Source organism: Anabrus simplex, chromosome 1 (genome assembly GCF_040414725.1).
Source record: "Anabrus simplex isolate iqAnaSimp1 chromosome 1, ASM4041472v1, whole genome shotgun sequence".
In the NCBI taxonomy this organism is placed as follows: Eukaryota; Metazoa; Arthropoda; class Insecta; order Orthoptera; family Tettigoniidae; genus Anabrus; species Anabrus simplex.
This window is the reverse complement of record NC_090265.1, coordinates 5,390,500-5,415,792: the sequence shown is the minus strand read 5'-3', so window position 1 is coordinate 5,415,792 and position 25,293 is coordinate 5,390,500. Positions and strand designations below refer to the sequence as shown.

Here is a 25,293-nt window from a genome sequence, read left to right as displayed (position 1 = left end):
TTATTAAACTGAATAATCTCTTCCTTCCCCGTGCCCGCATCAGTTGCTTTTCCATGGTGCATAGAGGATACTAACAAAACAGCTTTGTTTCTTTTCGGAACGTGTGAGAGAAGAGGTATGTCTTTCGCGAAGACATACACAGAGGAATCGACCTTTCTCTGCTTGGAAGGCAAGAAGTTAGTTGGAATTTCCTTCTTGTTCTTTCTTACTGTCGCAACATAAGTGAGTCCCCTTTTCCTCAGCTCCTGAACAAGCTCCACTGAGGTGAACCAATTGTCAGCTGTTATATTTCTATTTGTACCCTGTTTTGGTTCCGATAAACGAAGAACTGCCTGAGTTGGCTTTGAAAATTTTCTGCCTTCCGTTGAAAGACCTATTCCATCAGTGTCCTTCCCTGCATAAATATATGCATTGTACAAATAACTATTTTTCGAATCGGTTAGGCACATCAATTTCACTCCATATTTCTCTGGCTTGTTCGGAATATACATTCTGAACTTACACCCACCTCTGAAACCAATTAGCATCTCATCTACTGTTGCATTTGTGCCAATGGAGTAACACCTTTGAGAGTTCTGAATCAACATATTCAGAAGCTCAGATATGGGTGCAATAGTATCTGTCTCTCTCTCTGCTGCGTTCTGTCTCCAGGATTGTCAAAACGCAGGCTGCACAGGAGAATGGAAAACCTTGTACCTGACATCACAACACGAAATATTTCACGGGCCGTACCGTCAGCTGCGAAGACTGAAGCGATGTCCTCTTTGTTAGATTTGAAAACCGCCGAATAAATAAGAAGGCCTAGAAAAGCTTTCATTTCAACTGCGTCAACATTTTGTAATTCTGGTCGGGTAGACTTTCGGTAATTACTTCTCATTGCACTGAGTTTCACATTTGTCCATCGCACTAGTAAGTTCACCATTTCTTCACTAAATATTAGTGTCCATGCCGTAACAGGATCCACACTGTTTCCAACTCGAGCTGAAGGGCGCAAACCGGGAAGGTGAATCACGATATTGTGACGAGGTGTACGCACATTCTGTGGAGGTTCCGCAGACGACCATTTGTACCTATTTCTACCATAAAAACACTTAGAACGTGAATCATCAGGCAGTAGCGCGGAACTTCCTCTCCTTCAGTCTCAGTATCGGTATTGTGATCACTATCACCATCGTCCACATCACTCATGTCTTCTTCAAACCACTTGGTAATTGTTCCTTCGTAATTTGCATCACATGTTCGGACACTCGCCGAAGTACCTGCACGCTGACTCATTGCTACACACAGCACTATCAACTGAAGACTGCTTCAAACCATGGACGTGCGGTCACCCAGGCCGCTACGAAACTCATCAGCTTCTTATCGCAGCTGCACGGTTATTTATGACAGATAAGATAAATACAGTGGAGAGTTCATCTTAAAATAGAAAGGTACTGCAAGCAAATATACTGGCAGGGCGATAAGCGAGGTGTGGCACGTGTTTACTTTTCCACCGCGGTCATGTTGACCGCACGTCCATAGTTAAGGGTTAAGAAATGTGTACACAATGTCATGTTTCTTTATGGTAACTCTCAGAAATTTACATTTAAGTTTAATGTCATAATTAATTCTATGTAATTAGGAACTTTAAGACTGTGTAGTCTTGTACAATGCAGCATACATGAGATGGTTCGGAATAACATCAGCCTTCGTAGGCTGAGCCACGTGGGAAAAAAAATTTCCAAACACCATAAAATAAAGAAAGTAGAATACGGACATTTTGGCAATAAATTTGTCGAGGTAACATTTAACTGATTAACGGTACAAGACTACAGGTTAATATCCGCACGAGAAAAGCCATCGCAAATTTGTCATACTGGTCCACTAATAACCGGTGTAATCACCTGACTGTTGAATGCAGGCTTGCAAATGTGCATGCATTGTGTCTTACCTGTGCTGGATGTCAGCTTGTGGCATGGAGTTCCATGCCGGTTGCACTTGGTTGGTCAATACAGCGACGATTATTTATTGCCGATTGTGGATGACGCTTCAGTAGTCGCCCAATGATGTCCCATACCTCCTGGGTTGGGGACGCATCGGAGTATCGATCAGAACAAGGCAATTTCTCGACACTGTGTAGAGCACGTTGGGTTACAAGAGCTGCATGGGGGAGTTCATTATCCTGTAGGAAAACCCCCCCGGGAACGCTGTTTATGAATGGAAGCAGAACAGGTCGAATCAGCAAACGGACATACACATCTGCTCTCGGGGTGCTCCTGCTGTCATAGGAAATCCCTCCCCAGATCAGAACTCCCGGTGTAGGTCCAGTGTGGCGACATCGCAGACAGGCACTCACCTAGCCTCCTTCTACCCAACACACGACCTTCACTGGCACGAAGACAGAACCGGCTTTCATTGGGAAACACAACGTACGTCCACTCCATCTTCCAATGAGCTCTCGCTGGACACCACCGAGGTCGTACACGGTGGTGGATTGCACGCCGCAGGGTATTTTGCTCGTAGCTGTCCTTCAAGTAAACGATTTCGAACAGTTCATTGCGTCACTGTGGTGCCAACTGCCTCTCAAATTTCTGCTGCACACGCAGTTCGCTGCGCCAAGGCCATAAGACGAATACCGTGGTCCTCCCTCTCGGTGGTGCCACGGGGACTTCGAAGCCCGGTCTTCCTCCGAGCGTGCGTTCTCGTGACCACTGCTGCCAGTATGCATGCATTCTTGTGCTACCGGCAGTCACTCCGTCCAGTGTCTCCGCACAGTACACCCCGTACTTAAAGCAAACCTGTTGCGTGGGGCAGCTACTAGCGCCACGCTAATGTGATTTGTGGGAAAGGTGAAACAACACAACATCATGTTTCAGATGTATAAACACGTTTATAAACGTCCGCTAATCTAGCACAATCCCTTCTTGCTGTTTGGATCCTTTTTCCATCGGTGTTCGTCAATAAATTAATTAATTAAGTACACAACAAAAATTAGAATTCAATAAAAAGTCTTGGGATGTATTTTGTGAAACGGAACTCCTCGCAGAGAGCTTCAAGAGTTTAACTCAATATCTCCATACCTTTCTCCCCTGTGCAAGTGTTTTAATATTTGAAGAACGAAACAGTCAGTGAAATAGGCCTTTGTCCGTTGGTGAAAAATTTCGTGTTTGCCTATAAAAGTTCCCTACAAGCATACAATTGTCTCGCTCCAAGGGACAAACCCGAATATCGCACTGAACTTTCAGGTGAACAGATTTATGATTTGAAGAACTGTTTACCTTTCTAACTGAGAGCGAATCTCTAGACTAACACTTCCCAGAGGCGGTGTAATTGTTAGTCATTTTGTTTCAAATTTCAGTTGTATAATTGAGGTAAAAGCTTTTAAATGTGGAGCGTTACTTAAGAAGAGTTGGGAAATTGTATTGACAATATTTGAACTGCAATTTGGCTGGACGACTAAACAGCATTAATATATATACTTTGTCGTAGATAAAAATGAATGCCAGGCTTCCTCAAGATTTATTTAAACAGTTATAACTAGACAGATAGATGTATAATCAACGTGTTGTTTACCCACTTATAGATGATGCAATAAAACATTTCATACAACAAATTCAGCTTAAATAATTAAAAACGAATCTCCTAAAATAATTCACAAGTAAGAAACCTTGTACGTGTTATACATGAACACATTCGTTACAAACATATTAAATTAAATAAACATTTAATTATAAAATGAGATAATTCGAACACAATTTCCTGCTGTTGACCTAAGACGTCTAAGATGTAAGATAATTATCATAGTCAAAGTAAAACAAGAGACCTTTATATAAACATATTTATAAAGAAAGGACCTTACGTTCATAAGGTCATTAGGGCATGTGTGATTTTAGAGGAATAAAATAATGCTGTAGAAACACTCTCCTGAACAATGACAACATAATACATATTTGACGATAGAGCGATATTTAACAAAATTTCAGGATGTACCAGATATATATTTTATGTGCGTGTATAGATGATAATAGTCAATAGCTTTGGAACAGCAATTGATAGTGTCACTACTAGTCTCTACTTGCGATTCTAGACAGATACAGTGTATGTGGGTCAGTCCATTAGCCACACTAGACGCCCAGATGATGTAATTCTGCAAGCACATACATCAAGCTGGTATCACTTGAGGAGCCGCACAAAGACAGTCAGGAATGTTCCATTTATCATCGCCAACAACAAGACACCTTTGTTATACCACTCCACTTAGAAAGGAATTGTGTATTCACACACTGAGGTTATGCCTCAGTCAGGATTTGCAAGCTTTAGCAGTCTTTTCGGGAAGACGGTTTAAGTCATAACACACTACTGATCAGTAATTTTAACAACTGTATACAGCAAATCATAAGAAATTTTGACGTGATGCCCACGAAATCAGGCCACTGACATTCAAACCTAAATTTAATGGAATCAAATATTTGTATTATTATTTGTATTATAAGTCAGGAATCAGGGATAGTATCCGAAGGCAAGGGTACCGTTCGATCACAATGTGACAGAAAATATGGCTTTTCCTCGACCTCCTTCAAATATGAAAGACGGCGCGAGGGGTTTAATTAAGTGACGATTTACAAGTATATGAACAAAGATGGTATGAATGTGCTCGATATAGATATTAATGACCGAGCATTCATTCCATTCATTCGCATAACAGAATGATCCGAATGCCAAGAAAGGAAGAGCACGACAAGGGAGACGCTCAAAATCTGGAGTTTTGTGCATAAAGTGAGGAAAACCAATATCGCCGTCATGGACTTACTTCCTACTCCACCGATCGATGCAAACATTTTGAATATTTTAAGGGTACCGAATTCAATTCCTTGCTACTCCTTATCCTCTTCCATATTTACACGGCAGACTGATATTCGTAACGTATTATCTTCTTCTGCTTGTTATCCTCGTAAGTGACGATTGTGGCTATGTGACTAAGTTACATTTCCTTACTATCCCTAACCGTTTCAGCTGATCTTAAGGTCCTCTGATTGAGTTCTGTTAAGGTATTCTGGTAAAGAAAACTTTATATGACTGGCCGAAGAATACCTAGCATTAACCGTCAGCAGCGAACTTCAAAGGGATCTGTGTGATTTACTACTACTGCCAATATGTTCGTGGACTGGTAGCACAATGTACACCTATGCACATACTAAAGTCAATAACTTCTTGGAACGGCGCTTACAGTGTAGGCAACACGTTGTACACCTATGCACGTACTACAGTCAATAACTTCTTGGAATGGCGCTTACAGTGTAGGCAACACGTTGTACACCTATGCACATACTAAAGTCAATAACTTCTTGGAACGGCGCTTACAGTGTAGGCAACACGTTGTACACCTATGCACGTACTACAGTCAATAACTTCTTGGAACGGCGCTTACAGTGTAGGCAACACGTTGTACACCTATGCACGTACTACAGTCAATAACTTCTTGGAATGGCGCTTACAGTGTAGGCAACACGTTGTACACCTATGCACATACTAAAGTCAATAACTTCTTGGAACGGCGCTTACAGTGTAGGCAACACGTTGTACACCTATGCACGTACTACAGTCAATAACTTCTTGGAATGGCGCTTACAGTGTAGGCAACACGTTGTACACCTATGCACGTACTACAGTCAATAACTTCTTGGAATGGCGCTTACAGTGTAGGCAACACGTTGTACACCTATGCACATACTACAGTCAATAACTTCTTGGAATGGCGCTTACAGTGTAGGCAACACGTTGTACACCTATGCACATACTACAGTCAATAACTTCTTGGAATGGCGCTTACAGTGTAGGCAACACGTTGTACAGCTATGCACGTACTACAGTCAATAACTTCTTGGAATGGCGCTTACAGTGTAGGCAACACGTTGTACACCTATGCACATACTACAGTCAATAACTTCTTGGAATGGCGCTTACAGTGTAGGCAACACGTTGTACGTCTATGCACGTACTACAGTCAATAACTTCTTGGAATGGCGCTTACAGTGTAGGCAACACGTTGTACGTCTATGCACGTACTACAGTCAATAACTTCTTGGAATGGCGCTTACAGTGTAGGCAACACGTTGTACAACCATGCACATACTACAGTCAATACGTTCGTGGACTGTGCTAACAGTTCTAGAATCACATAGTCTTTTGACCTGTCTTTTCGCGTCCTTATTCCGTCGCGGTTAACCGAGTGATTTCGACTTGATCATCTCCTACGTTCCGCCAGCAGATTTGCCAAATTTTTGGCAGAACTTGAAATTTGCCCGTTGCTCAAGCTACGACTTTCTCAAGTTCCGCCGCTGATATTCATCGACCCTTCACAACAGAGAGAGGAGTTCCGCTTATACACAACTGTCTTGTGTTTGAACTAGCGAAGAACTGTCACGGCAAATTGCACCACAGCGACTCATGGCGGCCAGTCTGCGTACATCATGACAACATCTGATTCCGTCGCTATCAAATCTCCAACGTCGTACAGAAAAGTACTGAACAATAGGGTTCCTTTAGTCACTTATTGTGTATAACGTAATCAGAACATATCTTGAAGAGGTGACTGCCGTTCGCCGCTTTATCTCTGCCAGACAGCTTGTCCGACTACAAAATATTCATCCAAGAGAGATAATTTCAATTTGCGGTTGCAAATGTTGTAACTGGAGTGTATTGGCGCTATCTATAAATCATGGAGCATGGCCCGACGTTCATCAACATCTTCGTTCAGACGTAAGCTTAAGAGTAAACCATGAAATTTACGTAAAACGTGAAAATGTTATGGTACATCATTTCTTTCGGATCACTCTCAAGGTGATGTGAAAGTTGTTTGTACGATAGATGGAACAGTTTACTGCCTTAATGGATAGCGCTCCACTTCTTGATGGTTCATTTCCTGGACACCGAACGTTGCTTCTAATGCGAGTTTTACCTGACTGCATTTTTCAGTTGAGGTTTCTTTACTCAAACCTACTCTGAGTAATTGCTGTTATAGTTCGTCTGGGCCCTCTGAGGGCTACGGTGCTGTGTTGTTGTTAGTTGTTTCTGGTGTTCTTGATTGTAGGTTTGGCTACTTTCTTCTTGCTACCTTGACCTTCTCTGCTGGCTCAATAATGCTTCGTTCCCTTGCTGAACTCTATTTTGCGCTCCTCGAACCGTTTCCTCGTATCACTGTGGTTACTTTGTCTATGGGATGTCAGGAAGGGTCCGGTTTGCTCATTGAACGGTAGTTCCTTCTGTTAATTGTGATGGCATTATTAATATTAAGTTCTGCCAGATCCTTCTCTACCTGCTGGATCCACAGTGATCCATTGGGTTTACTTTTGCTGGCTACTTTGAAGATCTTATAAGACAGTATGTGGGGATCCATTCTATACAGGTGTCCGTAGAACGACAGCCGTTTTCGTCTCATGGCATCTGTAAGGGGTTCTTGTTGTTCGTAGAATTCGCGGTTTGGTTTGTACAATTGCCTTCCATCTGATAGGATGCTAGGTCATAATATCCTTCTCAGGAAGTTCCTTCCTTGTACTCGTCAGTTATTTATTAAAGTGAAATGAATTTTATTGTTTATTTCGACCGCGTTATCACACAACCTTTATGTTTCTTTTTGTCGAAGCTTATGAAAGATTAACAGACCCTCGAAAATACCTAAGAAAACATTAACTACCTACTAGGAGAAGCAAAGAAAGGAAGCAAATTTTTCTTGTACATCCTCAAGTAAATTCAAAATTTTTCCAAACTGGTTTATGTCTGGTCACGGGTTTTTGGGCAGTGAGCCGAGTAACAGGTGTTCTCTCTCTTGCACAACCGTTATGCTATGGTGTTTGCACATACATTAGGGATATGGCCCATCAGAATCCCTAGAATTTATGTTACTCCCGTTACACTAATGGGGAACGGGCTAGACGACTCCTCCTAATAGTCAAATTCGTACTATTACTACCTAAAAATCCGGGATCTGATTATGGTTTTGAGACAGGGTATTAATATATTCTTTTAATAACCATCCATTCTTAATGAGCAACATTTACATTATGTAACCGTTCAGGCTTCTCCAGCCCTACTAATTTAATATAATATCATTTTACGCGATATCATTTGATATCAAGTTTATCCGCCATCGGCAATTATTTGTAATAACATATTTATTCAACATCAATCATTTGTAATCAAGGCATTTTGGAATCATATTGTATATATAATAACATCGTTTTAGTATTCAAATTATAATATTATGTAGGATAAGAATTCATTATGTTGTAAATACTGTCAATATGTTGAGACATAGTTGTTTTCATTTCATCTCATGTTTGTGTATACGGAGGGTTATTCTTGAAGCTTGGGATTTTGCGTTAGTCATGGGTTTATTTTATGACCAAGGCTACCGCAGTGCCCAGCATCGCCTCAGCAACCAGCACCGCCTCTTACTCTTCAGGACCTCACCAACGTCGTCAACCAGCTGGCCCACAATATGCGAGCGCTTACGGATCATTTTTTAGACGACAACCAGCCACTCGACGACTCGAGAGGAGAGTTGGAAGAACCGGAACAACCATGGCCCTTTCGGAACTTACGGCCGACCACGTACAGCAAGGGCCTCGACACTCCAACAGATCAGAAGGTCTACCAGATTGCTACAGCGTTGGAGGGCATGCTCCATACCCTGCCAGCGGGCCGGGACCATCACAATGTTACGACCATACTTTGGTTCCTCTCGGCATGGTATGTTCTCGACCCGGCCCAGAAAAAGTATGCCTTCAATCGCGCCAACCTCTTCATTGCGCTATCCAGGTCCTGGAATTCGGCCATACAAGTCGACCAAGCAACCGGCGACGAAGTGGCCATGTTACCAGCCGGATTCCAGTTCCAACCCCCGCCCGCCAGAGCGGTCAGCCGTCCCTTGCCAACAAGAGAAAGAGGGCGCGGCACTCGCCGCGGGCGAGGTCAAGGAGCGGCAGCAGCTCCCACAGCAGCAGCTCCACAGTAATGGCGGTTACACCACCGGCTTCCGACGCTGTTCTTCCTCCAGCATCCCGGAGCCCGCTCAGAAGCCCGACGGATTACGAGAGGCAACACCCGGTCAAGAGATTCCGGCGCATGCAGAGACCACGACCACGCAGGAGTCCCAGACGGAAGAAACCACCAGATCGTTTCCCTTAAAATACTTGTGTTGTTATATATTCATTCTTTTGTGTGTTATCATTTCTTTCTCTGCATTTGTACTGTTTCTAAACAAGGTATGTAACCCCATTACATCTATGTACCATATTAAATAAAGCACGGTGGCGCTCACTCCTTCAGAGGGGCACCACGGTTCATAGCCTCTTGCCCTGCACGGCTGCGCCAGTGCTCTCGACCCCTCTTACACGTGCAAGCCAATCGGCTATATAAGCACGAGGGGTGGAAGGCTCTGGGCAGTCGTTCAGCGGGGCAGGAGGCAGAACCAACTTGGTAATCTTCTGTCTTCAGTATTACACACCTTCTTCCTACAAACACCGTTTCACTGCAGCTCGACACAATGAGATTGCCACTGCACGAGCGCTAGGAACCACTGGGATATATACTTCCCACCTAGTGATCTAGGTGGTAGTAGCAATCAGGTTATTAAGTTTGAAATGAAACTGTGTAGCCCTCTTACACTAGCAAGTTGAACTGCATGTTCTTAAACAGCCGGGAAGTTAATCTCCCTAAAACCGTTTAAGTATAAGTCTCTATGCTAGTAAATATAAATTTTGGTTTACAGTTTTATTTAAAACTGTAACCATGGCGCCCAAACATTACATAGAGAAATGGGGAACCATGGAATGTTAATTGTTTCTATTTGCGTGGCAATTTGCGGACAAGGCACAAACTTTATTTGATATTCATGTGTTTCAAAATAATAACTTTCATCTCCCCAACTGTTATGACGAGGAGGAACAGTTACAATAATCTGATGGTATTCTCTCAGGAACGAAACATGCCGCACCATTGTAAATTAAACGATTCTTACAGGCATTACCGGATAAATTACGTTATACATATTTCTTCAGTCAGTCTCTATTGTTTTCTGAAACTTACACTGGTACCTATAGACGGAAAATCTTCGAATACTTCTGTTTGTGTGTATATATGTTCAATCCTCAAGCCGATGGCTGCTTGTATCCCCAAAAACTCTGCAATCAGCTGCCATAGACGGCCTAACCATCAGTGAAGTGGCTCTCTAGGGAAATTTAGGAGTGAGGTAGTTTACCGTTGCTTTCCTCACCGAGCCAGATGTTGATATTACGTATCAGTCTGCCAATCCCCACTGAAATGCATCCACCAACCGATCCTCTGAACAACATCTTCACACCATTCATAACAGAGACTGGCTGCGTAAGGAATGGCATTACTAGCATCGCTCATACCTCAGTCACTTTCATATTGTAAAAGCCAACGATAGGACTGAGACAGATCAATGAGCAAAACAAAATCTTTAGCCATACCAGAGGACATAGTGCTCTGTAAACACTAGGTCTCGCCAGGTAAAGGCATAGTATTTGGATATATAGTGTCTGACAATCAAAGTTAAGCACTCAGAAGGAGTGGTCCAGCATTATCACATTTCCATATACAGGCATACCATTTATGTGTGAGTAAATCATCAGATTTACAAGGATCCGTAATCTGTAGAATGCCCACCAGAGCGCGTTCGTAATGGCACCGTCCTATTGTTGATAAGTTGTTAACAGTCAACTGCTCTGAGTCGGACGTGCAAAGAGGGCTACGTAAAGTACGAAGCACCCGCGATGTCTCGCGGACGCGTTCGAAAGCCTAACCACCAACTGACAGCATTGAGCGACCGTATGATGCTGATTGGTCGTATCGTACAACTGCCATTCAGATGTCACAGTGGCCCAATGTTGGACTCAATGGGTACATGAGGCCACGGGTTCGGGTCGACCAATAAACACCACCGCGAGGGAGGACGACCGTACGGTGCGCCAAGCATTGCGGGATCCCATAACCGCATATACGGGAGATTCAACTTCCTATGAGTTCCCGCACTGTGTCTCGACGACTTGCATCCGCCGGATTGGCGTAATCCCCGGCATTATGGTGTGGGAACCATAGAATATACGTTCAGTTCACCTCTAATAGTGCTTCGACAAACTTTGACGCCACAGCGATACGTCACGGACGTTTTCCATCCGCGCGTCCTACCCCTTACGACACAGCACTTGTGTGGACGTCGCAGTACCAACCTGTGAGATCTGGAGGGACAGCTGTAACAACTATGGACGAACTTGGCTCAGGAGAGGATCCAAAGTCTGTTCAACACCATTCCGAACCTCATAAGGGCATGCATTTTGGCAAGGGGATGGGGAGGGGTGCTGCGACACCCTACTGACCTGGTGCCATCATTCCACCTGTAGTTGCCAACTGCCTTGTGTCTTTCATCCCACACTGTAATCCATAGTCTTTCAGCATATGTACTTTCATTCATTTTCAACCACTCCCTCAGTATGCTTAAATTTCTTGTCAGGGAGTACATTTAATCCTTAGTGCTTTAAAAATGATAAGCTTTCTTTTCTGAATCTACAACACAGAACCTATAGGATGCATCGTTTTATTGTCTGTTAAAACCCAATGGCGGTACAGATCCAAAGGAACTTGGCCTACCAAGTGACAGTTGCTCAGCTCCAAGGTCTGAGTTTTCCTAGGTGTCGTGTGGTCAGTATTACGAATCCTCCTGGCCGTCAGTCTTGGCATTTTACACACCGACCGCTATGTCACCGTAAGATAGCTTCTCAATCATCATCAGGAAGGCTGAGTTGAACTCAAACCAGTCATCATATCCAGGTTAAAATCGATGATTTGGCCGGGAATCGAACCCGAGGCTTCCGGGAAAGAGGCAGGCACGCTACTCGTACACCATGGGGACATCACTGTCTGTTGATGTCGTCCTGTTTTGATAGTACTGGCCTGAGTTATCTATTCATCATTCGTTTACTACATTTCATGTTCAAGTCTATTTTGCATTACTTCTCCAGTAGCTTTAGTGAGTGCATTATAAACTTGTCGCGAACAGAACCATTCAGTTCCAGTGAAGACTCGGGGTGTTATTATATTTCTGACCCAAATTCTATTCTAAATGCTATAAACTTTCATCACGCATATTTGTGTGTCTTTAAAGGTCATTACAATTCATGAATTGAGGCGGTCGACGTAATAAGTGCACACAGACTTATGGGCGGGATGTGTTTTCACTCCTGTTTAAAATTGGTCTTCGAACTTTCCCCAGTTCATGGTCAGTTTGTCGTACTGTACTTACCAGATAGTACATTAACCAGAAAGAAGTGACTGTTAATGCCAATCCGTATCCTACTGCGATGATATTTTGCCACAGAGACCATTTTCCATTTTTTAATTACATTGAATATGAACCTACTGCCTGACTCTGTAAGGTTTTATGTCCTGGAAAAGCCAATGTGCAGAAATAATATCCCATTCACAATAACGCGGCATGTGATCATAAACACAATGAAAGGTGGTCCTTTTGTGTGTCCTCAGACCTTAACTTCAAATGTCAACATTTTTCGTATTCCGAAATATCCTTACAGTCAAGAAAACTTCACCACTGAAATGAGCTCTCCCCAGGACATCAACCAAAAGAAAGTGAACTGTATAAGAAGCCTGTACAGATTATTTTCTGAAGACTAATTTGCGTTTAATTAGGGGATAATTACTAAGACTGAACAGAAAAATCTAATCTCTCACAAAACTAATCAAATGCAGAAAATTAATTTTTCCACAGACTCAATCTTTGGTATTAGTATTGGATTACAAATGTTTACATTCGTTTTGGCATTCTATGGACCACGCTTAGTTTATCCTTCTGCTTCTGGGCTTACTGTCTCTTCTGCCCCATTAACTTCTCCATATTTTGACTTCTATCCTCCCTTTGTCGGTCTGTCACAGTTCCTTGTTGCCTGTCTGGTTTCTGAAATTCCCTGTGTCTATCAATATTTTTCTGTATTTGTTTCTGTCTAACATGCTTTCGGTGTTTAGACTTAGTTAGATCGTTGGTAACGTTTTCGTCCAGGTTGTGGCGCTCTTGCATTTCCTGGCGTACTCCCTTACCCTCTTCGCCAGTCTGTCGTTACTCATCCGATGAATGTGTGCAGCGAATTTCCGTCATCTATTCCTCATTTCCTTACTCAGTTCATTAATCTGTACAGTTCTTCATTCCTTCTTTTCTTCCAGCTGTCACCAGTCTTCCTAGGATCTAATATCTTACGTAACATCTCCTCACCTTCTGTTTTTCTGATGTGCGTTAGACATTCCGATGCATACAGTGCTTCTGGACTGTATTGTAGTGTCTTAATTTTGTTCTTATAGAGAAAGAATTTTTGTTGGCGTTTTGTGTGAGTTTGTAAGCTATTTCCTTCTTCCTGATCGCACTATTATTCGCTCCATTATCAACAGAATTGGATAGTACCAACTAATCGAGATACTTGAATTTGGATACTTTCTTTATCTTCTCTTAGAACACAAAGCTCTGTATTTAAGTCCTGTTTACAGAATTTTACCATCGAAAATGCTGTCTGCATAAAAGACTCGTAATATTGATTTGAAAGTTCTTGTTTATTTAATTCATATTTTACATGCATTATTCGAATCTGAGTTAAATATTCTAAACAATAACAAACACTACAGTATGGAAAATAAATAAACACCCAAAAAAAACAACAAAGAAAATATTTAATTTCCTTCCTTCTCCAAAATCACTTTTCCCCTGTGAGCCCTTTTTACGTCGACCGCTTCAGTTGTGCAGTTTGCACTGTCACTATTCACGGGCGCTCCTAACCATCTCTAGAAAATTTAAAACTTTGATGCCATTTTCACAAGTTCTTCTTTTAGAGTTTACATTAGGTTTTGACCTCCCGTTGTTAGTTGCCACTTTCTCCAGAGTTTAATACGGTCAAGTCCCCAGTCGGAGCGACCGTGCGGTGTATAACAATGGGCACTAATTGTGAGAAATGTCCAGTGAGACAAGGGACAAGGAGCCAGTGCATTAGGAGCGGTGTAGTGCCGCATGTAGCACTGCACAGACAATGGTACTCGCATTCCTCAAATTATATCGATGTCTTACTTCACTGAGATACGGAATTATTCATTGCCGAACTGCTAAATTGATAATAACAGTAACACTATTTCTAACCCCCAACATCAGTAAAGATGCGGTTATTTCACTTCGTATTAGAAAGATTTAGAGCGCTTCAGACCACAGAAGGCGATTTAAAAATCAAAAACATCATCGTTATCCACTATGACCTTTCCGAGTTTTCCTGAAACCTAGTGTTCGTCACATTCATATTTTTGTTCGCATTTTAGCGAATATAGGAATTATGTTAGATGTTTTTATTCCCTGTTAACTGCTTTAAAAGTCAGGTGGTGAGTTTCAAAAATCGTAAAAGTCCTCTCAGTTTCAATTACTACATTGATACGATGAATGTTCCTTTTGGGGAACATTGCAAGTACGTAGGTCTTAATATAAGGAAGAGTCTTCATAGGGGTAATCACATAAATTGGATTTCAAATAAAGGATACAGATCTCTGCACATGGTTTTGAGGGTATTTAGGGGTAGTAGTAAGGAATAAATGAGGAGCATATAAGTCTTAGGTAAGGCCCCAACTAGAGTATGGTTCCAGTGTATGGGACCCTCACCAGGATTAGCTGATTCAACAACTGGAAAAAATCCACAGCTCGATTTGTTCTGGGTGATTTCCGACAAATGAGTAGCGTTACAAAAATATTGCAATGTTAGGGATGGGAAGATTCTGGAGAAAGAAGATGAGATGCTCAACTAATTAAGTGGTATACTCCGAGCTGTCGGTGGAGATAAGACGTGGATTGATGTTAATATACGAATAAGTTTGAGTGGTGTCTTTAAAAGTAGGCAAGATCGAAATATGAAGATAAAGCTGGAATTTAAGAGGAAAAATTGGAGCAAGTATTCATTTACAGGAAGCGGAGTTAGGGACTGGAATAATATACCGAGGGAGATGTTCACTAAGTTTCCAATGTCTTTGCAATCATTTAAGAAAAGTTTAGGAAAACAACAGATATGGAATCTGCCACCAAAGCGACTGCCCTAAATGCAGATCACTAGTGACTGACTGACTTGATTGATTGATTGATTGATTGATTGATTGATTGATTGATTGATTGATTGATTGATTGATTGATTGATTGATTGATTGATTGATTGATTGATTGATTGATTGATTGATTGATTGATTGATTGATTGATTGATTGATTGATTGATTGATTGATTGATTGATTGATTGATTGATTGATTGATTGATTGATTGATTGATTGATTGATTGATTGATTGATTGATTGATTGATTGATTGATTGATATGCACGTAATTTGTTAGTGTATTTAAATGTCACAGTACCACGTTTATAGTTTATGATTTTTACTGGCAGCTTTATTTTGCACTTGATGATTTTAAAATTGAGTTAACATTTCGTCCTTCTTCCTAGGTCGTGTCCGATTGTTCACGCACTAACCGTCCTTCAATCTTGTGATTTTTTTCTAGTACGTTCACTCGTTTTCATCTTATTGGTTACTCATCACTGGAGATGGGAATTACGGGCACGAATACGTTATAATCAAATGTATTTGAACAAGGCGCAAGTACCATTTATTCCCTCTACATTTATGTCGGTTGGTTGTATACATTTCAGGGGTTCACGTTGTTCGGATCGCTAATAGTTATGCAAATCTCACTGCAGAACTGTTGTATGTGTACAAGACACTTTAGGGGATCTCATAGTTCAGATCGCTAATAGTTATGCAAGTTTCACTACAGAACTGTTGTGCGTGTAGATGACACTTTAGGGGTTCTCATAGTTCAGATCGCTAATAGTTATGCAAATCTCACTATAGAACTGTTGCGCTAGTAGAAGCCACTTTAGGGGTTCTTATATTTCAGATCACTAATAGTTATGCAAATCAAACTATAGAACTGTTGTGCGGGTACAAGACACTTTGGAGGTTCTCATAGTGCAGATCACTAATAGTTATGCAAATCTCACTGCAGAACTGTAGTGCGCGTAGAAGACACTGTAAGGGTTATCATAGTTCAGATCGCTAATACTTATGCAAATCTCACTACAGAACTGTTGTGCGGGTAGAAGACAATTTAGGGGTTCTCATAGTTCAGATCGCTAATAGTTATGCAAATCTCACTATAGATTTGTTGTGCGGGTACAAGACACTTTGGAGGTTCTCATAGTTCAGATCGCTAATAGTTGTGCGAATCTCACTGCAGAACTGTAGTGCGGGTAGAAGACACTTTAAGGGTTACCATAGTTCAGATCGCTAATACTTAAGCAAATCTCACTACAGAACTTTTGTGCGGGTAGAAGACACCTTAGGGGTTCTCATATTTCAGATCACTAATAGTTATGCAAATCTCACTGCAAAACTGTAGTGCGGGTAGAAGACAATTTAAGGGTTCTCATAGTTCAGATCGCTAATAGTTATGCAAATCTCACTATAGAACTGCTGTGCGGGTACGAGACACTTTAGGGGTTCTCATAGTTCAGATCGCTAATAGTTATGCAAATCTCACTACAGATTTGTTGTACGGGTAGAAAACACTTTAGGAGTTCTCATAGTTCAGATGGCTAATAGTTATGCAAATCTCACTGCAGAACTGTTGTGCGGGTAGAAAACACTTGCGCCTTGCTTCAATATGCTTGCATTCTAACTTATTAGTGTCTATGTAATTCCTATCTCTATTCAGTAAATTGTTATTTGTTCCCCTTATACAAAAGATAATGACACATCTGGGCATGTTGTGTAGAAGTTCTTACATCGACTATATCCACACCCTCAGAATCAATTTTGTATCTTGAATCCTACCGATTATTGAATTCGCGTCTCCCTTTTGGTCTATATCTTCACCCACTAATATGAATGATCTTCACGGCGTGCAGGCATTCTTCTGTGCCATTGTTAGAGCCAGAGTATCTGACTGTCGAAACTTGAGCAGCAATCAGATAGTGCATGAGTTATACCTTCGCCCGTTATCTACTAGCAGGAAAGTAGCTGACCTCATATTCCTATATAACGCTGTTTATGGTTTATTTCCTTCTCCTGAACCTGCATTCTTCATTTCCATACATGTCCCAACTCCCAAAATCAGGATCAATGCACACCTTCATATTCCGTATTTCCACCTCTGTCTTGTTCAAAGAATTCTTTTATGCGTATTCCAACCCTCCTTAACTGTTTACCTGCTGATAGGAACTTGGATTTTTTTCTTCGTTTGCCTATTTTATCGATTGTTACTTAACTTGTCCTACCTCATTTTATTCAGATTCCCTTTTTCTCTTTTCATTGGTGTCTCCTCCATTGTACATAACATGATATTTGTTTATTATTTACTGTACTATACCGTTACTTAACGGTCATGTCTGTATTTGTCTTACTATGGCTAACTATCAGTTCTTTTCGTCGTGTTACTTTCAAGCTTTAAATTTCCTCTTTGTTTTTTCTTTATCTTTTGTTGTTAATTGTTATGCCACTACTGCTTTCTTCTTAGTTTTAATTTTCCCCCCTACTTTTATCATTAGATGATTTTTCCTCATTGTTCTTCCACTTGGTTCTTTACATTTCCATTTCGCTACTCTGTAACGCGGCTTCTCGCTGTTTTGGTATCCCAAATAAATAATTAATAAATAAATAAATAAATAAATAAATAAATAAATAAATAAATAAATAAATAAATAAATAAATAAATAAATAAATAAATAAATAAATAAATAAATAAATAAATAAATAAATAAATAAATAAATAAATAAGTAAATAAATAAATAAATACATAAATTAAATAAATAAATTAATAAATAAATAAATAAATAAATAAATAAATAAATAAACGTGCGCTGTGGCGTTCACGTGACATCATTCTATCGTCATCAATTTATTAATGCTTACTCTATTACTTTATGAGTGTATTGTATTCTACGTAGACATTACATTTATTTTGATTTTTCGTTTAGGGACCTCAAACATTTCTCCTAGTGCCAAATTTCCCTGGACAATAACTTAAAGGATTATTTCCTACCATCATTGCATCCCTGATTCAATACGGCGAAACAGCGGGTCGATGGTAACGGAGGGCGTTTTAGACACTTCATGAAAGGAAAAGATTTGTAATAATTTATTGCAGCCAATGGCCATACACACAATAATTGGAATTTAATTACCTCTGTAATCTATAGAGTAAAAGGTGCAATGTCAGGTCTTTACGAGTAGTCATAGTGGAGATCGACTTCCGTTCTGCTTGTAAGCAGGTCCGTACAGTGGTGTTCGTGTGTCCATATGTTCCATCTGTGAGAGGACATTTAGAGCTGAACTGCCTCACACATATTATAGCGCACAGTAATGAGACGCCGTTTGTTTGTCTAATTTGCGATACTGAATTGAGATTGCATTTTGCAGGGCACAGTGATGAAAAGTCTTCTGTTTGTCTAATTTGCAACACTCTGTTGAACATGCCTCGTCCGCTTGTAGGTGCACGCGGTTCCTCTTTACCAGTCTTTAGCGAGTGCGGTAATGGATATTGTTCTTGCGGTGCAGTTCATGAGGTGGTACCTGGGCATTTTCCACCACAGAGCCGGCAGGTACATTCTTCGTCTGGTTCGTGGTATCCAGCGGTTTGGCATACCTTTCCGTGGAACCCGTGGACGGCGAATCGGGTGAAGGTGTGGCGTAGGTTGAAGCCTGACCCTTTCCATTCGTCGTTCCTCACTGCCTCAGTTTCGTAGAATTCTTCCGGGATTTGCTGTGCTTTTCGTCGTCTTTCTTCCAGGACTGCGGCGGATGCTTCGGTCTCGGGAAGGTTGAAGGAGGTTTTTATGTCCTCTAGGAAGAACGGCTCATCCACCAGGGTGTACACCAGTCTGTTCTTTGTATATTTTGATAGTTGGAGGATTCGCTTGAGGTATCTGGCTTTGATATTTTCAATCCTTTTTAGATTCGCTGTGGTTAGTTTGTTCCAAACTAATTGTATACCGTACGTGGCTACCGGGGCAACTTTAAGTTTGAACAATGCCACGGCCGTTTTCACTGATAGATTCTGGAGCCCTGAAGATGGTTTTCCGTGGTTTCCCATTTTCACACCAGGCAAATGCTGGGGCTGTACCTTAATTAAGGCCACGGCCGCTTCCTTCCAACTCCTCGGCCTTCCCTATCCCATCGTCGCCATAAGACCTATCTGTGTCGGTGCGACGTAAAGCCCATAGCAAAAAAAAAAAAATTCTGGAGCTTGGGGATTTCGAACATTGTCCTAGTTGCTGCTATCGCTCTTTCTTTGACGTGTAGTGTGAAAGTTGCTCCTGTAGTCTGGAGCGTGATACCTAGGTACTTGAATGACGATACTATTTCTAGCTGGTCCCTGCCGTTTGAGAAAACGTCGTCTTTTGCGAGTCTTCCTCCTCTTCTAAATTTCATCACTTTTGTTTTCTCACTGTTGATACTTAGTGAGTTTTTGTCTGCCCATTCTTGTAGGTTATTGAATGCCTTCCGGATTGCGATGGGGTTTCTTGATAGCAGAGCCATGTCGTCGGCATACATTACAAGATTGACCCCTGCTGGTTCTGTTGCACTTGCGATGTCGGCTGTCATCAGGTTGAACAATACCGGGCTCATTGGGTCTCCTTGGAGTACTCCTTTGGTCTGCGTTATAGGTGTTGAGATTGTTGTCCCGTCGTGGATTTTCACGTAGTTTATTTAAGTATAACTTTTATGATTTCCAATTCATGCTGCAAGTTGGTTGGTGTTAGTGTTGCTTCCAGTTTTCCTATTAGTATCTTCCTGTCGATGCTGTCGAAGGTCTTTTGATAGTTGATGAATATAGTGTACAGTGGTGTGGATGGTTGTGCTAGAGCGGTGTCTATTTCATTTGTTACTTTCCCTATGGCTTTAGTGTTGACTTTCCGTCCATGAATCCGTATTGGTTGGGTGGTATCTCTTCTATTATTCTTGGTCTGATGCGAGCCATGATGGCCCTTGAGAACATTTTGAAGATATTGCACTCCAGGGCGATTCCTCGGTATGAGCTGGGATCATCCCTATTGCCTTTGCCTTTGTACAGTGTGATTAGGTTGGCCTGTCGCCATATGTTCGGGATCCTCTTGCTTCTCAGGCATTCATTGAACAGTAGCGTCAGTACACTTACAGTGTCCGCCGCCGTGGACTTGATGTGCTCGTTGTGCACTCCGTCCGGGCCTGCTGCCTTTTTGTCCTTGGATTCTTGTATAATTCTCCATACTTCATCGGCTGTGAATGGTTGGAGTGTATGTTCCGGTATGTCTCTTTTTTCAAACTCGTTCGAAGATGCGTTCCCAAGAAGTTCTCGGAAGTGTTCCGTCCACCGCTGCGGGCTTATTATAGATGTTTTCTGTGTTGACTTGCTTCCTTTCAGGATTCGGTGGGGTTTTTCCTCTGCTTCCTCGATCAGCTTTTTCTCTTCTAGTAGTTGGTGGTCTATCTTTTTCATTCTTAGTATTTCTTTATATGCTTTCCTCGCCTCAGCGTATTTTTGTAGGTGATATTGGCTGCTACTGGATCTGGCTTTGTGGAGGTATTCCAGAGTTTCTTGTCTTGCAATGTAGCATTCTCTGTCAAACCATTTCTTGGCCGTTCTCTGGATGTTTGGTTTAGTAGTTGAGGCCAGTAGAATTTGCTGCAGTTTTGCCGTGGCTTCTTCAATGTCTCCCAGTTTGATCATTGCATTTATTTCCGGTATGGCTCTTTTGTTTACCTCCCATAGGTTCATGTCCAGTCTTCTAGGGAATCTTGTTGGTAATTCCGGAACTTCCATGGGGGCGTCTAAACCTATGCGGAGGGAGGTCTTGACTGGTAGGTGCTTCCTGATTGGATTGTTGAGTGCGATCCTCTGCTCCACTTGGTATATCCCTTGATTACTGAGGAATACCAGGTTGTTTGTACTTTTCCCGTTATGTCCTATGTATGTATACTCATCTTCTGTGTTCACTAGTCTCAGCCCGTTGTCTATTAGGAAGTCTACAACGTTGTCAGTTTTGATGCTTCTTTTGTCAATCCGGCAGTTGAAGTACCCGGCCACAAGGAGGGGCTTATTGTCGTTGAATGCTTCGATGGCTCTTCCTAAGCTGTCTATAATGGTTTCTGCATCGATATTTGGATTGAAATAGGCTATTATTATGTTGATGAGTTGGGTAGATAGTGACATTGTGAACTGTGATTTGAAAACTACACGTGTTGGTTGCAAGTGTGGTTTGAGGTAGCAACTGATCCCACCTTCAGGGCATCCTCTGCTTCCTTGTTTAAAGGAAAAGATTTGTGTATTAAGGTAGTACGTTCAGTTCCTCTCTATTCCTGACGATTTATGTCTTATCTAGAACATGATCCGAGGTGGCAGTTTCTCTATCGGTTCTTTACCTATATTTCCCTTAAATAATTGAAAATAATTTGGAAATATTTTGAACAACTCCCTTGATAAATTATTCCAACCCCTAACTTCTCTTCCTATCAATGAATATTTCCCGAATTTGTCCCCTAATTTCCAACTTCATATTGCAATATCTTCTACATTTAAAAATACCAATCAGACTTACTCGTCTACTAGTGTACTTTCACGCCATCTCTCTGCTGACAGCTTGGAACATACCGCTTAGTCGAGTAGCTCGTCTCCTTTCTCCCAAGTCTTCCAAGCCCGAACATTGCACCATTTGTATAAAGTTACTGTTTTGTCGGAAATCTCACAGAAAAAATCAAGCTGCTTTTCATTGGATTATTTCCAGCTTTTGAATCAAGTAATCCTGGCGAGGCTCACTTACACGGAAACCATACTCTAGTTTGGGTTCTTACCATAGACTGATATGCCTTCTCGTTTACATCCTTACTACAACCCCTATAGATGTGCCCGCGAGAGCTGAAGTCTGACATTTGAGCGGCGAAACAGTAACTACGAAGTACGCTGCGTTGTCAGAGTTACCTTATTCTGCGGCATATCACCCTTTCATACAGGCTGAGTATTTAATCAACTATGTTCCCTAATGCAATTCAATATACTTTGACCCGTCCCTAACTCGTGCTAATAATACCGGCATTTAAGAAAGAACACGTAATTGCCGATAAATATGGGATTTCATATTCACTAAACTGACAATAACCGCAACAAATGTACATGTTAAATAGAGAATAGAACTGTAAACGTGCCACTGATTAACTTACATAAAGTAAATTAACAACGAAACTAATAATCATGAAACAAACACTTAAATTACCACATAAACCAGCAACAACTAACGCACCTAAATACAGTACTACTCCGAATAATATCACAAAAGCGACTGAGAGCAAGCCAACCCACGTGGCGATAGCTTCCTTAAATGTGGCAACTCTGTTATTGTTGCCATAGCAACAGACCACTTTCGAGCAGCGTTAGTCAACTATTTCTCGCTAAACGTCAGGCTCGCAGGCCCAACTTTAAATACCCTCATAACCATGTGCAGATAGAGTTCCATTTTTTTATTAGCCCAATGAAGATCGTTGGTTATGTTAATACCTAGGTACTGATCGTGATCCCAATAAGGATCCTTCACCCCATCATCGAAGAAGTTAAAACTGAGAAAAGCGAGCTCGATAGCTGCAGTCGCTTGAGTGCGGCCAGTATCCAGTATTCGGGAGATAGTAGGTTCGAACCCCACTGTCGGCAGCCCTGCAAATGGTTTTCAGTGATTTCCCATTTTCACACCAGGCAAATGCTGGGGCTGTACCTTAATTAAGGCCACGGCCGCTTCGTTCCCACTACTAGCCCTCTCCTGTCCCATCGTCGCCGTAAAATCTATCTGTGTCTGTGCGACGTAAAGCAACTAGCAAAAAACCCTGAGAAGCCTTTTCTTATTTGCTAAAATCACAGCCTGACTTTTAAACCCGTTTATCAACATACTATTGCCTACTGAACATCTCAGAACATTGTCGAGGTCTCTTTGCAATTTCTCGCAAAATGTTGACTTATTGATCGTAATATACAAAATAGCATCACCCGCAAAATGCCTTACCTCTAATTCCAGTTATTTACTCATATCATTTATATATATAACAATACATAATTGTTAAATAACACCGCCTTTAGTAATTCCCCTCTTAATTATTACAAGATCGGATAAAGATGCACCTAATCTAATTCTCCGAGTTCTGTTTTCTAGAAATATATCTGCCCATATCGTCTAGTCCAGTTGCACTGTTTTTGCCAGTAGTATCTCATGATCTACCGCATCAAATGTCTTACATAGGTCAATCGCGGCACAATCCATTTGACCTAGTGAATCCAAGATATCTGCTATATTTTGGTGGAATCCTACAAGTTGAGCTGCAGTGGAAAAACATTTCCTATACCTAATGTACCCTATATCGAGCCACTTATTAAATGCACAAAAACGTCAAATATAATAAATTAATGCTTTTCCAAAACTCTCATGTCTATCACCCTTTCCTTTATACACAGGGGCTACTATAGCAACTTTCCATTCATTTGGTAAAGTTCCTTCATGCGAACAACATTCAAATAACTACTTCAGATATGGTACTTTATCCCAATCCATTGTCTTTCGTATATCCCCCGAAATCTATTCAGTTCGTATCAAGCAAGGCTGAGGAGTGTGATGTTTTCAACTCTGCTGCTTGGGTACTCAAGTGAAAATCACTTCTTCAGGCACTTGCCATTCTTTCGACCGTAGGAAGAATGCCAGTGCAGTCCAGACTCTCTGATTCCATTTTTCTTTGCAGTTAACCTTTCACGCTAAAGACTAATACACGAAAAATACTTTCCATCTCGCAACAGCCTTCGCGGCTGCAGCGGTTTGTATGAATACTTCTACCTGGAACTTTTGGAGCAAGTAAGACATGCATGACATGTCTAGAATGCCTGAACATTCTGACGATGAAATCCAATTGATGATATCATGATGCCGTCGTTTACTGATCATCTAAGAATATTTTAGGTGTCTTTTTGCGATTAATCGCAACCTTGTGACTTATATATTACTATATACAGAATAGTATCACACGAAAAATACCTTTCCTCTAATTCCAATTCTTATCTCATATCATTTATATATATAAGAAAACATAAAGGTCAGATAACACCGCCTTGAGGAATTCCTCTTTAATGATTACAACATCAGGTAAAGGCTTTACCCAGATAATAAGTTTAGAACAATCTGAAAACATCTCCACACTTCGTCTCTTGTTCGTGCCCTGTCATCTACATATTTTCATTACACCAGACACTCCTTTTGGTTGACGCATAGCTAAGGAAAGATCAGGTATATTCAAGAGCTATATCTTACCGTTGAGGATATGGACGCTAATGCTGGCAGGTCGCGCGTTCGAAGGCACGCACGTGTAGTTCCCCGAGTCCACCTTTCTCGCCTCTTCTATGACCAGCTCGCTCGAGTATCGGCCATGACGGACTTGAACTCCGCGCCCCTCGTCGTAGTTGATCATACTCCGCTCGTGGTACCAGAACACGTATACAGGCGGCTCCGTGCTTCGTCTGAGCAGACACGTGAGCCTCAGTCTGCTGCCGCTCTTGATGAACTTGTCAGGAGCGCCCTGGAGCTCCGCTCTCGCCTCTGGAACAACAAAACAAATCCTTAATAGAGAAAGAGAGATATTCACTTATTTCTGCTTCCCCCATTTGGAGCCTTCCAAGAAGACATAGAACACACAATAAGTTGATCGACAACTACAAATATCCCATAACATATGTCTATAAATGATTGGTATATATTTTATGGCGTACTTAATCCCCCCATGGCATTACACCCATTAAAGGGCCTTGGCCTACGAAGGGACCATTGCTCAGTCCGAAGGCCAGCAGATTACGAGGTGTCATGTGGTCAGCACGACGTATTCTATCGGCCATTATTTTCGGATTTCTAGACCGGGACCGCTATCTCACCGTCAGAAAGCTCCTCAACTTTAATCACGTAGGCTGAGTAGACTTTGAACCAGCTATCAGATGCAGATAAAAGTCCCTGACCTGGCAGGGAATCGAACCCGGAGCTTCCTGGTAAGAGGCAGCCACGCTACCCCTACAGCACGGGTAGCCTACGGTATTACTTAATAAAAATCGTTTTAATCAATAATTTTTCAATCCATGAAGAACTCCTTAAAGAACAAAGATATAGCTAACAGTATAAATGATTCTTACAATTGTTAACGATACTTTCAGGGCTCCAAACCCAA

The 25,293-nt window shown here is 41.5% G+C and overlaps 1 protein-coding gene across 1 annotated transcript in view; it reads right to left on the bottom strand.

The window, feature by feature from the left end:
* LOC136877286 (zwei Ig domain protein zig-8) overlaps positions 1–25,293 on the bottom strand; it is an 831,749-nt gene that overhangs the window by 178,560 nt on the left and 627,896 nt on the right. Inside the window, exon 5 of the mRNA XM_068225724.1 lies at positions 24,393–24,677. Within this exon, the coding sequence (XP_068081825.1) occupies positions 24,393–24,677 (285 nt within the window). The remainder of the gene's footprint in view (positions 1–24,392; positions 24,678–25,293) is intronic.